Source organism: Prunus mume, linkage group LG2 (assembly GCF_029339155.1).
Source record: "Prunus mume cultivar Tortuosa linkage group LG2, ASM2933915v1, whole genome shotgun sequence".
Taxonomy (NCBI): Eukaryota; Viridiplantae; Streptophyta; class Magnoliopsida; order Rosales; family Rosaceae; genus Prunus; species Prunus mume.
The window spans coordinates 916,092-930,806 of record NC_142699.1 but is presented as its reverse complement, the minus strand read 5'-3'; the positions used below and the strand labels follow the sequence as shown (position 1 = coordinate 930,806).

Here is a 14,715-nt window from a genome sequence, read left to right as displayed (position 1 = left end):
GCCTGCAAGATGTACAGTGGTTGTAAGAAGTAAAAGATGAGTGATTATTAATATATCATTACCATGTTGTTGTTGAATGATCAATATATAATTATGTTGCATGGAATATGGAACCACTGGAAGCTTTTCTGTGCAGCTTTATTCCTTCTCCTTCTTTGCCCTAGAGAGGCTGCCTGGGACCAACTCTCTATGCTAGATGGTTTTTAAGGGCTTTATTAGAAGATGGAATAGTCTTAAAGAGAGGGCTGAAAAGTAAAAGCAGAGATGTATAATCTGCTTTTGATCTTCCACTTCAAAAGAAAAGCAAATTAAAGAACAGAAAAGAAAGGAAGAAAAAAAATAATCCATGACCCCCCTCTCCGTCCTCCTCCTCCTCCAAATTCACATGGAAAAGAGTGCTCTTGTATTAACTTGAAGAATTCATAATCTCTCTCTCTCTCTCTCTGTCTCTCTCTCAAAAAAGAAAGAAAGAAAGAAAAATCCATGGCCCCTCACGCATGGGAAAGAGCGCTCTTGTATGAACATGAACTCTCTCTCTCATGTGGGCTTTGTCATACAAATTACAATACAATAGTGGCTGTCTTGGCTTCATGAGAAGGAGGGGGCTGATTGGGTGGAAGAAAGAAGAGAGTGTGCTCTTTTTGAGGTGTCTTAATCTGTCTTATTGATGGGCAGGCCTGCCCTTTTGAAGGGTCACTATCTTGTGGCCTTGGCTTGACTATAAACCCTAATGTGGTCACTCAAATGCGTAGCTTGGTAATGGCATAATTGGAAGTCTCATGTTTTGTAGTTAAATTCCAAGAGGGAACATCTCAGTACTTTGCTTTTGTCTATAACCTTTAAATTTAGAGACAATAATACTAAGATCCAACAGAGGGATTTGATTGGTAATCAAAGATTTGCACAATATTGAGATACTTTTTTTTGTGTGTGATAAATTCAGTGCCTACCATAGATTGGAAGACTATGGGTCCATTGGTGTGCATCACATTTGTTTAATTTTGTCAATATCTGAAAGGAGTTACATTTATCAAATGTTTTTTTTTTTAATCTTACCGATTAAGAAAATATACAATTCGAACTTAAGACATTTTCCAACATTAAAAAGAGTATTTAGAAAGTTGTGTAACGATTTATCCGAATAGTCACATGTCATAATTTTGGTGAATTAATAATACAATATAGCAGTGCTACCGTCACATATATAAAAGTATCTCAATGATTGTTTGTGGAATAACAATATAGAGTACTTGTAATAGATAGAACAGCTGCTATATAGCAATAATAACTGAGAAGAAAACGTGGGACTGCAAATTTTCTGATAATTGACTTTCGGTGGCACTACCAAATTGTCCAAAAGAAAGAATCATGTTCTCTTCTTTCCTTTAGGGAAATTTAGTAGCTTTGTTATCTCATTATCTAGCTGAAAGAATGCATCTTTGTTCTCTCATTTAATTAATGTTTTTTTTAAAAACAAATATAAGTTATAGTTGATGAGGGTACTGTGTCTGTTCATTTGCACTCAAGTTTTGAATTCCTTATGACATACATTATAATAGTTTACAGTGGTTTAGACTATCATACATAAAAAACATAAAAAACTAGACTAGATCTTTGGCTATATTCTAAAACCCTAGCCCCCTTTCTCCCAAAAAACACTCTAGAGTCGTTTTCACTTTGAGGGGGGAGGAAGCCACTATTCGTCCTCCCCTCTCTCCTCCTCTCTTCCTATCATCTCCCTTCTCATCTCTTCCCCCATTTCCAAAGACATAAGGTTTCCCCTATTTGTCCTCGCTTTATTGCTATTTTGAAAATTTCACAAAATACTCCAAAAATCCTATAAAGATTTTCTAATACAATTTCCAATATGGAGGGTCCTGAACTCAAATTTTGGGACCCTAAAATAATGACACAAAGGGTCCTAAACAATGTTTCCTCCAACCCAGCAGTCCTAAACAATTTGAGACTCTAGCTTTATTAATGGTTTAAACGTAATTTATTTACAAACATTTATTTAATTCATCGTAATTTATTTTTACAAACATTTTAACCAAAATAAAACACAATTTATGAATAAAATTTATTTCATAAAAACGAGTACAACAACAAAGTACACACAATGTAAAATTTTAGTGGTTATTCCAATGGACACACAATGTAACCCTTTGTTTACCTCGTCAAAGAAAAGAATAAACTTTTTATTAAAAATATATATATTCAAAGGAGCAATTAGATTAAACCAAATAGTGAAATGAATTAAAGTTTTTGGTTAATTAACTCTTATTTTGAACAAATTTTACAGATACGAAGCATGGTAAAACCAAAATTATTCCGAGTCAAAGAAGCACCTGAGATTTTCTTGTATTAACACTGAGATGAAGAATATGAGAAAATGATTGAATATCTATATAAGGACAGTCAAAATGGTTGAAGTTGGTGCCAAGTTGAAGTTTGAACTAAATAAGGGTACACGACATCATGATTACAATCTCACATATGAAACCAATGTTGGGACGGAAAGAGCATTATTGTCCTTTTTGACTAGGAGGGAGGGAGAGGAACCCAATTCATGAAAGCCATGGCAGAAGCAATATTTCTTCACGCTTGTAAACCTTTCATTGGATTTGGAAAAACACTTTGGCGATGCCCCAAAGAAAAGAGCTTTCCTCATCAAAAGATAGCGAGCTTGTGTTTTACTTAAAGGAACATCTTCGATATAATGGGGCAAACTTGTCCTGTGGATCGCTTGTCTGCATTTTCCCTTAATAAAGGAAATTCAAAATTAAAGGGAGAATAAAGAGGATAAAGGGGAAAGAGAAAATTGATAATTTTTAAGGATAAAGTACAGTGTCAGCTCGTTTACCAAGCAATGACATGGATGTGGCTCGTTGTCGATTATATTTAAAGCAGCAACGCTAAATACAATCGACAACGAGTAATAAAAATGAGTGAAGATTTGAAGTTTAGAACTAGCTAGGATTACGTAAAAACTCTGTAAAATCATATATATTTCTAAACTGATATTAGCACACAATTAATTGCCTTAAAAATATGCCAAAGACATTTACATGGAAAACCAAATTAAAGACTCCTTAAAATGCCAAGGATAAATTGTGTTGTTTTGCTGTTAATTTATTTTATTAATTTTTATTTGGTATTAATTTATTTTTATTCTCCAACAAGGATCCTCTCCTATAAAAATCTCAAAGGTAGAAGCCAATATAAAAAAAATTATGTACGTGTGGGGGGAGAGCTCTTTCGGGATTTGTCACTATCATTCTCAAGCACATGCAATGATGCAAGCAACAAACTAGATTTCATATAATTCTTACAAAATCTTAATTTGAGCAGAGCCTTTGATGGTTTTTTTAAAATCAATATTAGAGAATTTCATGGCCCTGCCATTACCCCAACAAGCGACCAAGATTATGTAGCAAAGATACGCAGATTTCTTTATGCAAGATTTTGTGCAAGTTTTTTGTCCATTGCATGGAAAAGTTGCTTGTTCTTAGCGTATTCAATTGATACATGCATGCAAAAGCTATACGCACAGAACCTCTTAAATCTGCAAAATTTTGTCTTCATTTGGTTAAGTTTGCTTTTAAAAGGTTTTGCTTTTCTTTGTTTTTATCGATAACAGTACTTTGAGGACCAACATCACTAGCTTGGAACTAGCTAAAGTGAGTGGGATATGTTGCCCGCACCGCACCTCTCCCTGTATGTATGTGTAATATATATACATATATATGCTTTGCATATATATATATATATGAAATGATAAAATCTGGTCAGCACTTGTTATCCGATCAGATCCCGAGCCTTTATATTTAAAGTTTGTAAATTTATTTACATTTCTTTATATTTAAACTATTTTATTCTTAATTTATCCATTTATCAAGACACATTATTAAGCTTTGAATTTAGTTTTTTTTTCCTTTCTAAATTGACGTTAACCTTGAAACCGTTAGTTTGTTTTGAGTGTTATTTTTTTTTCCTTCGCCCAATAATTTATTTAGAATTGAAAGAGAATGAGAGAAGGTATCCCGTCAATTGCTTGTTTACTTTTGTAAATCCAAATCTCTCTTTCATATATTCTCGATTCACGCTTTAGCATTGACAAAGTCGATACCACAATTTCTACACTCTTTAAAACAAAATTATACAAGTGATACTGAGAATAGGAGAATCGAACTTAAGACTTCAGTTGCATGGGTAAATGCTCTTAAGCACCCTCTTAAGTTAATATTTCAAATATATCATATATCTTACTATACATGAATCTTTTTTTAAATCTCATTATTAATTGGATGATCATTAGCAAAGAATTCTACACATTCTAATTGCAGCTTAAGTTTCTATAAAATAAACAAACTGACAAAAGTTATATTACCATGTGTGAAAGCATTTATCTTCTTTTGAGTTTATGATACTTTATAATGAATGTGGCAATAATATAAACAACAACAACACTACTAATAATAATTAATTAATTAATTAATTAAGAGATATATGCGCATGACGTATATATACAACTTAAACTTTATAATTAAATTTGCCCCAAAGTCAACTTGCATGATAGTGAAAGTGAATAGAAAGGTTATATTCTTGAAAAATGACTACATAACATTGTAGTGTGATAACATAATGCCAATTGCCAATGTAATATCCTAGGTTTGAACTGTATTGGAGTTTAATACAAGTTACTTCTTATGAGTCTTATTTTTTCAGATAAAACCCGTAAAATACAATAAGTTAGATTGTTATTCAATTTATTAAGTCGAGTCCTAACATACTGAACAACACTCATGATACTTGTCTAAATTAATTGAAATAGATCAATCTAGTTAATTTGACTAAGATAGTGTCAAGGGCTTTAGTCATACCTTGAAATTTACAATTCTGATTGCCATTATTTAAGGTCCACTTTCACTAGGGAAGGAGATTTAATTTGATAAATTATTATTGTTGTGGCTGAAACAAGTGCTATTCGTGTCATTTAAGTTGTTAATCCTATGTGTAATCTTATCGTAATATTCGTGTCATTTCCAAAGAGAATCTAGTGACATAAGATTTGAAAAAGAAATAATTAATTAGCCAAAAGAGGGAGGATGTAGTCACTGACATAGATAGATAGCTAGCTAGTGGATGACATATCTATGACTATGAAACCCTGATAATAAATTAATAATAAAATATTCAAGGTCTGCGCCTAGGTGGATCATGTGGTTCATAATAATTATATTTCCCATTTGGAATTTGACATCATGGCTTTGGATTGAGGCTCTCTTCTGTCAACCTGGCACTGGTGGAATTCCAAGTCATGTTGAAATGGATTTAACCATCTTTGTCGTCTAGATATCATTGCCACTCATGCTAGCTCCTGTGTTAGTCATGAGTCATGCATAAATATATATATAATATTACCCTATGCTGAAAGCATATATTCAACGATCTCCCAAAATTCAGATTTGATTACTTCTTATTAGAAAGTTCTAGCAAGTGGACACCAGTAAAGCAATTGTTTGTATTTTGCATCTAATTAGAGATGCTTTAAGACCAACTCCAATATAATGATGTAAATTTGGGATGTAAAAATGACATTTACATCTCGTGCATGAATTATTATTTTTGTTCATTTTTTGTTGGCCTAAGGAATCGACCTAAATTTTTTTAAAATTCCGATAAGATATAATTTTCTCCGATATGAACCATTATATAGTACAATTTATATTGAGTTCCTTGTATGACTGCAATGAGCCAACAAAACTTGTTTGACTCCGATTCGAAAGATGAAAGAATATTTTTGTGCCACTCTTATGTATAATGCATATAAATTTCAAAGACAATTTTGAATGATACCCTCGCTGTTGAATCGAATCCTAAAACAAGCCGTCAATTTCTGCAGTTACTTCTTGCAAACCTTGGTTTGTCCAGCCACCAAAAGTTGACAACCCCCCTTACAATATACGAAACAAGTTTAAACTTAAGAAAATTTTCACACAACATGAAACTGACATGACACGAAAACATTAGAACACCCAGGGTTCATTCAATGGCCCGCAGCCCCATGGGCCGACTTGAACCAATGAGTTCACAACCCACCCGGGCTAATAGCTTTAAGCCGGTAAACTTGGCCTGAGTTTTTTACTTGGCATTGAATCGACCAAGGGTTTAAAACCTAGGCTTGGTATAGCCAACTCATTTGAGTATGATGAAACTCGAGCATGGGCGGGCTTGGGTCGACGTAATGAAACACAATCATGGTCCAGGCCAGCCTTAAAAAAATGACTAATACCTAAAAGTCCAGTCCAAACCCAACAATTTAGGGCCGGGCCTGCACAATAATGAACCTAAGTTAACCTTGCTAGGTCTACATTTACCCTTTCTTGCCTTTCTTGAGAGTACAGATCCGACGGATTTAATCATATAATCAATCAAATCGTAGCCGTGGGTTCCACTTTAAAAGCAGTTCATTTAGGGTTTCCTAGTCTCACTGAAACCAAGACATTCCTGGTTGCGGCTCTTGGTCCCTGCCATCTTCCCTCTCTTATCTCGTTCCATAGGTAACATCGTTTAATTTCTCTGGAATTCTGACCAGAGACTTACTGAATTACTTCTTCTTATTGCTTTGCATCATATAATTGTTCTTGTAAATCATGAAAATGGGAGTTTTCAACTCATTTTTATTTCTCTCTGTTTATTCCGTACACAGAATTTGGGGTTTGAATCTTAACTTAAATCGTATATACATTGATATATGATGTATTTATGTTGACGTGTTCTTGTTGTATGCTACAATGAATAAAATCTTTCAAGTCGTTTTGCGGTTTTCAATTATCAGTGTAAGATTGTTGGCTTATTTTGGGGTGTCAAGGAAGTTTCATATGTGTTAGGTGTGATTTTGAATTTTACTTGTTGCCCTTATCCTTGAATTGAGCACGTGTGAAATACTACTATTTTTCTCTGTTGGTGTTGTGATATGGCTTCCCCACGAGAACATTGTGAGTAATCAAGGCTGGAGTCTCGAGAGGGCTCTATTTTTGCCAAGACCCTAATTTGGGTTTTGGAAAGAAATACCAAGGAGCCCGAGAATTGGCATTGTTTTGGTGCCATAGGCCTTCGGTTGTGGGGAGCATTTCATGTCATCTACCGAAGAAGATGGTAGTGTTTTACATCGTTTTCAGTTTAGTGGTACTTGGACAATTTTACATGGTTTTATGATGTCATTTTTTTAATACAAATTTATAAATAAACCCAATCCTAGACATGTATTTATAAAAAAACTCAAGCACTATTTAAACATAGAAACACACCCAAAATCTACTCCAAAGTCAACTTTTTGGGTGTATTTATAAATGGGTTTTGAGTGTGTATAATGATGGGTTTTGGGTGTGTTTATATGTTTAAATAGTGCTTGGGTTTTTTTATAATTTCAACCCCCATTTTGGGTGTTTTAGTGAAACTCCCTTTTTTTAATTACTATGTAAGATTTTGGAGTTTCTAATGGTAACAATCATTTGGATAGTTTATTGCGGTTGATGTCTCACATCTCCCTCAACATCCAATGAGAAAATCAAATATTGCTGCTATGTCATTTTGAGTTTTACTTTTTGATATTTCAAAATATTTGATTAATTCTTTCAACTTGAAGATGCTTGAATTTGTTTGCACCATGGTAAGAATATCTGAGGTTTTGGAGTTTTGTAGACCTTATTTTAAAGAGGAAGCATGTCTCATCGCAAGTTTGAACACCCAAGACATGGCTCTTTGGGATTTCTTCCAAGGAAAAGAGCAGCCCGCCACAGAGGAAAAGGTTTATACTGCTTTAGCAGCTGTTATTGTGTTCTTCAATAGTTTTATATCCCTATGGAATGCCATGAATAACCTTTATCATATTTTAATTTGTGTTATGCTAAGATTACTATTAGGCGACTGTATAGAGTTGAAGTATAGAACTCATGTGGTGTAGTATGGAGTAGAATTTAATTAGAACCTAACTTGACGACTTGTATTTTAGACATTAGATCAGATATGGATACATGGGATGCATGGTGGGTAATGACGGGTAATATTCCCTGTAGAAGTTCTAAGTTCCTCAACATGTGTCCACATTGGAATGCTACTGTATGCATTGTTGGCTGTGTTTGTCGATTAGTTGGAGGAAGTTACATAATGAAATTTTGCATCTTCTGATTTTTTGTTGTTGTTTGTGATAGCATTTTTCCTGTATGTCACTATTCTTTGTGCAATTATAAGATCTGATTGACCGAAAGTTTTCACTGGGATTACATGGGTACTTTTGCAGTGAAGGCCTTCCCAAAAGATGATCCAACCAAATCTTGCAGTTTGACTGCTTTCCTGGGATACAAAGCTGGAATGACCCATATTGTGAGAGATGTTGAAAAACCAGGATCAAGTTAGTTTCCCTATCATTTTACGATTGTGATTTAGCATACTCTGAAGAAAAATTGTCTGATGAGAAATGTTAGAATATGATGCTAACATTTTTCACCGTTTAATGTCTGAAAAGTGCATTGTGAATGGATGTTTGATTGGTACAAGAAGCGTTTATTTGGAAAATGGAAATGACATACACATGCCACTTGGAAAATAATGCATAGATGCCTTATTTATTCATAGTTTCTATCTGCTTTCAATTTTCTCGAATTGTTGTCCCTTCTTAAAGTAAAGTATACACACTTTTTGTTTTGGAAATGTAGTTTGTAGTATTTGAAATCGAAATAAGGTATACATGCCTCACAGAATGATCTATTTGCTGTTTTATTATCTATTTTCTATATTTGATCATGTTATCTTTTTTCTGTATTTATTCATTATTACCCCATATACTAAAATAAAAGTATCATAGTTCTTTTCTCTTTCTCTTTTTGGTTTGAAAGAGTGTTGTGACCAGTTCTTTCGGTAATTTTACAGTGTAGTAGATTACTTTGCCCATTCGTCTGTGCCCTACTTATATTTATCCGATTTATCTATAGTGCTTATGTTCTGAACCCACCTTTCCTTGTAGAGCTACACAAGAAGGAAACATGTGAAGCAGTTACAATTATTGAAACACCGCCAATGGTGGTGGTTGGGGTTGTTGGTTATGTGAAGACTCCCCGTGGTCTCCGTTCTTTGGACACAGTGTGGGCTCAGCATCTGAGTGAGGAGGTGAAGAGGAGATTCTACAAGAACTGGTGCAAGTCTAAAAAGAAGGCATTCACCAAGTACTCAAAGAAATTTGAGAGCGAAGGTGGGAAAAAGGATATCCAGGCTCAGTTGGAGAAAATGAAGAAGTACTCCTCTGTGATTCGTGTTTTGGCTCACACTCAGGTAATGAGTTTTGATATTTACTTGGCTCATCTTATGCTGTCTTGGAAAGTGGATGTGGTGTGACTACTTGTTCCAAATAAAAAAGAATGTGATGTGACTACTTATTCCAAATAGAAAGGATGTGACTGTGTCAGAAATTTACTGTGTTCAGATGAATTTTGCTGAAATATGTACTGTTAGTTAGAACTAATCTTTGATGGCTGTATTTTGTAGATTAGAAAAATGAAGGATTGAAGCAGAAGAAAGCCCATCTGATGGAGATTCAGGTGAATGGTGGAGACATTGCAAAGAAGGTTGACTACGCTTACAGTTTGTTTGAGAAGCAGATTCCTGTTGATGCTGTTTTCCAGAAGGACGAGATGATTGACATTATTGGGGTGACCAAGGGGAAGGGTTACGAGGGTGTGGTGACACGTTGGGGTGTGACCCGGCTTCCACGTAAGACCCATCGTGGGCTGCGGAAGGTAGCCTGTATTGGTGCCTGGCATCCAGCTAGGGTTTCATTTACTGTTGCCAGGGCTGGGCAGAATGGTTACCATCATCGTACTGAGATGAACAAGAAGATTTACAAGCTTGGAAAGGCTGGGCAAGAGTCACACTCTGCAATGACTGAGTTTGACAGGTTGGTGCTTCTTCATTTACATTTTTCTTCTCGGTTAAGATTTTACTAGGGTTGAATCTGGAATAAAGCCCTTGCAATTGGTCTATTGTAATGGTTAGTCTTGTCCAATCTGCAATATTTAAACGTCTTGCTCATTATCATTTTCTGATCAGGACTGAGAAGGATATTACACCAATGGGAGGTTTCCCACACTATGGTGCAGTGAAAGAGGATTATCTTCTAATGAAGGGCTGCTGTGTGGGTCCTAAAAAGCGGGTTGTTACCTTGAGGCAGTCACTTCTGAAGCAGACATCTAGGGTTGCTTTGGAGGACATTAAGCTCAAGTTTATTGATACGTCATCCAAATTTGGCCATGGTCGTTTCCAAACTACCCAAGAGAAGGCTAGGTTCTACGGCCGGCTGAAGGCTTAATTTGGCATTAGTGATAGATCAACAGTTATCCCTTTTTTGTTGTTTGATCATTAGTTATTCAAATACACAATGCTTTTAGTTTAGTTTCCAAGTTTTGTGAGCATTCAATTTTCGGAAAGATTTATGGTTGGTTGTTCCGCTTATTTGACATTGTTCAAGTCAGAAGTGAGATTGAGTTTTTATCATAAATAGCTAAAATTTGACATTTACTTTCAGTAAGTGTCGGTTTTTATAAAAACTTTCAAATATAACTAAAATCTCATTTAAAAAGACACAAGTGCCCTTAAAATTCAAATGCAATTAAAAGCCAAAATTTCTCTTAACACACGTTAAACAAACAATATCCAGCGAGCACGCTAAAACTTCAAAAGTGTTGCTTTGTTATCTATTCTTTTTTGGCCGGATTTGTTTTTAAAAAACGTGACACTCCACCAACCATAAATTGAGAGATTTAGGAGGGTTTGGTATCATGCTCCCTAGGAAAGCTCATCGATTTGGGTTGATTGTCTGATGTACTGCTATATGTTAAATCTTTGCAGCTATTGCAGCTAAAGAAACCGTTGAACACGATAGTGTAAATGAAAAACCACTAAATTTTGACATTACAATACAAAAGGTCAACAAGATGATGTACAAAATAAAAAATAAAATAAAATTAACCATTCATTCATTAGAATTCATAAATGTAAAGAGTAAAAGGTTATTCACTGTGTCTACAAAGTAGGATCAAGTGCTACCGGATTCTTGCAAGTTTGTCGATAATGACCAGTTGAATCGCATCTTGAAAACTTACGAGTTGATGATTCTTTTGCCTACCGCACCTTGTTTGTGTAATTACAATTATATCTTGTACATCATCAGGCCACTGCCAGCAAAATTATCAAGCAGCAGGCATTTTTTGTAACCACCAAACAAAATTAAAACAGATTGAAAAACTAAAATGCAAAACAAAAACGAGGAGAAGTCAGTTAAAGCTTGAGCATCAGTCTCCCTCCTTTTGAAGTATTTACATCAAAGACCATCCAAGTCTAAAGCTGCATTAGTCTCTGTCTGAAAGGGAGAAGCATGCTGCTGCTGGCATATGCATATATTGTGGTGGATGGATAGTATTAATGATGAGGTTAGGCGTGTCGCAAGCTATGTCCATTTTGGTGAAAAAAAACTCCCTGTGCTTTCTGCCACTGCCATTTTGGTGAAAAAAGCTTTCAATACTTTCCCCCCAACCCTCCAATCTCTTTATTGTCTTCTGGTTGGTTGGCTCAGCTCAGCTCAACTCACTTGAATTAAGACACCCCACAGCTGCCCTCTCTAGAATTGAAACCACAGCTTTCAAGTGCTTCCTTCCTCCTACAATGGCTGCAAAGAAAATTCCCCATTTCATGAAGACGATCATGAACACGAATGCTAGAGACAAAAGACTTGTAAGCATCCCCAACTGTACCTTTAACTTCTGCTTTATGAACGAAATAGGAGGGTTTTGTTTTCTATTTTGACCCGTTGTGCTCTGTCTGAGATAAGATCCGCCGTTTCATGCTACTTTTCTTGACCCATTCAAGCCATGAAAGAGGTCGGAGGCCTGGTACCTCCAGAAAGCAGAGAAAGACAAACGAGAGGAACCTCTAACATCTTTATGGGTCTTGCAGAGTCTTGCCCTAAAGTCCCACTCCCACACACGCCTGCTCTTTCGCAGATAGAGAGAGGATTCTCGGCATCCTGCCTCTAAAGATTGTTGATTCAACATTGATTTTGTGCTTGCGGGTTCGAGCCCCGTCAGTCCCGACTTAAGATCCGATGGGTCGATCTTTCCTAACTGGGCTTGTTTTAGACAAGCTTAAATGAGGGGCTTAAATTAATTAGCCCAGCAGCCCAAAATTGGAAATGTGGCTTCTAACTTGGGGATTCTGATTAGTCAAATTTTGCTCTTGCAAAATTGAATGGCTTTGTGTTTGGGTTGATTTGACAAAAATACATTTCCAGCAGTGAGGAGTGAAAATGTGCACGCTTTCCCTTAGTCCCTCTTAGTCCAGCATCCCCACCAAACATAGGATAGGACTTGGTCCAAAGTCCTAGCCAAGCCTATCCTTGTGATTAGTCCTAGCCTCCCCAATCCCCTGTAAGAAAACATGCTGCCCTGCCCCTATTTGACTTAAAAAGAAAGAAAAATAAAATAAAATGGAAACCCTGTGTTTTATGAGTAGCAAAATGTTTTTATTTTATTTTATTTATCATGCCGACCTAGTTAGCTATCTAACTTACTGTGAATGAATTGAATTCTTCCTTTGATGTTGAATATTTTATGAACAATTGAGTATTTTATATTTTAAGATTTATTATTGCGATATTAACAATCATATTTGATTATATTGGATTGATTGTTATGCTTGAATAAGAATTAGTATTCCAATTTAATTATTTAATATTTTTAATATTAAAATCATGAAAGTGTCTTAGGAGGCGTACACCTCAAGGCTTCAAGGCTTACTTACGAGACCTACGCTTTGCCTTTCAAAACACTTATCTGCACTACATATAGGGCTTTGTTTTTCTATTTTTTGTTTTGTTGGCTATGGAGAAGTTCTAGATTGCTTTATGAAATAGCTAGTTGACAAGTTTTTGTTTTGTGCAGAGGGTGCCAAAGACATTTATGGACAAACATGGAGAGCATCTATCAGATCAAATACACCTTAAGCTTCCAGGTGGTTCGGAAAGTGAAATAAAACTCAGAAGATGTGCTGGTGAGTTTTGGTTTGAAAAGGGTTGGCCTGAGTTCTCTAAGTTTTGCTCTCTTGATTTTGGTAGCTGCTTAGTGTTCCAATATGAAGGGAAATCCAAATTCCATGTCTTGATATTTGATGAAAGCGGCACAGAGATTGAATATCCAATAATGCCCCAGATTGAAGGAACCGATGAAGAAGAAGATGATGATATGTCTATAGAAGAAATTTTGGAGATTGAAGATGATGAAGAAGATAATGATAAGTCTGTAGAGAGCTTAGAGATTGAAACTGATGAAAGTTCGGAGATTTTACTAATTGATGAAGATGATGATGATGATGTTAAGTCTGTTGAGAGTTCGGAGTTCTTTCCTCTGTCTCAAGAGAAAAACAGAAGAAAGCCACGCTCTTCATCAAAGCCATCATCTTCTTCATCTTCATCTTCATCTTTGAGGGCTACTGTTAAAGCTGCCAACAAGTTCGTCCCAAGCCACCCATTCTTCAAAATCACTTTGGGGCCATCCCGTAAGGCGGTAAGGGATTTATACAACTTCATTTGGTTCAGACACTGATTTATAACATTCTACATGTAGCACTTTATTCAAAGTCTAGCTCTAAATCATCTCCACTATATATCATTGAGCCATATTTACCATATGTTATATCTGCAGCATGTTCCAGGTAGTTTTCGAAAGCATTTCACTCCAGTGAAGAATCAAACCGCGAGGCTTCTGGTCGGAGATAGATTGTGGCCTGTGACTTTGATTTTTCATCCTCAAAACTACCGATTTAGTGCTGGCTGGGGAGCATTTGAAAAGGCAAATTGGTTAAAAGAAGGAGATATTTGCATCTTTGAGCTTATGGACAAAAAGAACCTTGCACTGGAAGTGAACATTTTCAGATGCTGATTATTATTGGATATGTTAGTTGTAGGTTGTTTTATGAACTCTGTGCGACTTGCTGGGCTCTCTAGGGATCTTTGTTAGAACCATTTGGTAGGCCTTCTAGGCCAGGTTGTTGTATGGAGCTCTTTATTTATTTTATAAATTTGGTTCTTGATTAAATTTGTTTTATGGGGTTGATGGTTGAATTTGGTTCTTGCCTTCTCATGAGATTAGATTTGGGTCAGGAGTTGATTATTTAATCCTTATTTGCAAGGCTTGCAGAACACTGGAGAGAAGCCCAAGTTCTGCTTAAACAAGAGTTGTGTTGTAGGCAGAAGAAGCTGCTATAATTTCTCAACTAGGCATTAACCTATATAAATGCTTTCTTGCTAGACTGAGAATATTTTTGTTTGACTAAAATATATGTGACAACTTTTTTATAGAAGCGCTCTTGACATAAGCGCTACTGGTATAAGCACTTCCAAACGAGTCATAAGTAGATTTTTGCCAACATGAGTTTAAAGAAAACACAAATAAGGGTGCACCATCTTTGTTTCTGTTTTATCCTTCATACGTTTCCTTATGAAGATCATGGAAGATCATGAATAAAGTGGGGGTCATTACTGAGTATGCCTAAAGTAAAGAGAGAAAATAGCAAAACTTATGAAGGTGATATGAAAAAGCAAAACAAGTTGTTTCTACTCTTTTCCCATGCAAATTCTTTGTGCATTCATTTCCTTTGGACTGTAGA

At 35.6% G+C, this 14,715-nt stretch overlaps 2 protein-coding genes and 1 long non-coding RNA gene across 4 annotated transcripts; 2 read left to right on the top strand and 1 right to left on the bottom strand.

Annotated features, from left to right (window-relative positions):
- Positions 1 to 6,423: 6,423 nt before the first annotated feature.
- Positions 6,424 to 10,509, top strand: LOC103319017 (large ribosomal subunit protein uL3). Of its 2 annotated transcripts, XR_016123805.1 has the most exons (6): positions 6,424 to 6,563; positions 7,708 to 7,813; positions 8,306 to 8,416; positions 9,029 to 9,333; positions 9,547 to 9,955; positions 10,108 to 10,509. XR_016123805.1 is itself a non-coding variant. In XM_089045056.1 (3 exons), the coding sequence occupies exons 2-3, from the start codon at positions 9,588 to 9,590 to the stop codon at positions 10,364 to 10,366; spliced, it is 627 nt and encodes a 208-aa protein (XP_088901182.1). In that variant the 5' UTR covers positions 9,190 to 9,333; positions 9,547 to 9,587; the 3' UTR covers positions 10,367 to 10,509. The 2 variants fall into 2 exon arrangements, 1 of the variants encoding a protein (XP_088901182.1); XM_089045056.1 differs by lacking the exons at positions 6,424 to 6,563; positions 7,708 to 7,813; positions 8,306 to 8,416 and having other exon boundaries at positions 9,190 to 9,333.
- A 432-nt stretch (positions 10,510 to 10,941) lies between these two features.
- LOC148919388 (uncharacterized) lies at positions 10,942 to 12,985 on the bottom strand. Its single transcript, XR_016123506.1, has 2 exons — positions 11,808 to 12,985; positions 10,942 to 11,722 (listed from the first exon to the last, which is right to left on the bottom strand). It is a non-coding gene; the product is annotated as an uncharacterized LOC148919388 (long non-coding RNA).
- On the top strand, positions 11,653 to 14,144 carry LOC103319016 (B3 domain-containing transcription factor VRN1-like). Its single transcript, XM_008220502.3, has 3 exons — positions 11,653 to 11,787; positions 12,993 to 13,613; positions 13,752 to 14,144. The coding sequence occupies exons 1-3, from the start codon at positions 11,719 to 11,721 to the stop codon at positions 13,986 to 13,988; spliced, it is 927 nt and encodes a 308-aa protein (XP_008218724.1). The 5' UTR covers positions 11,653 to 11,718; the 3' UTR covers positions 13,989 to 14,144.
- Positions 14,145 to 14,715: the final 571 nt, after the last annotated feature.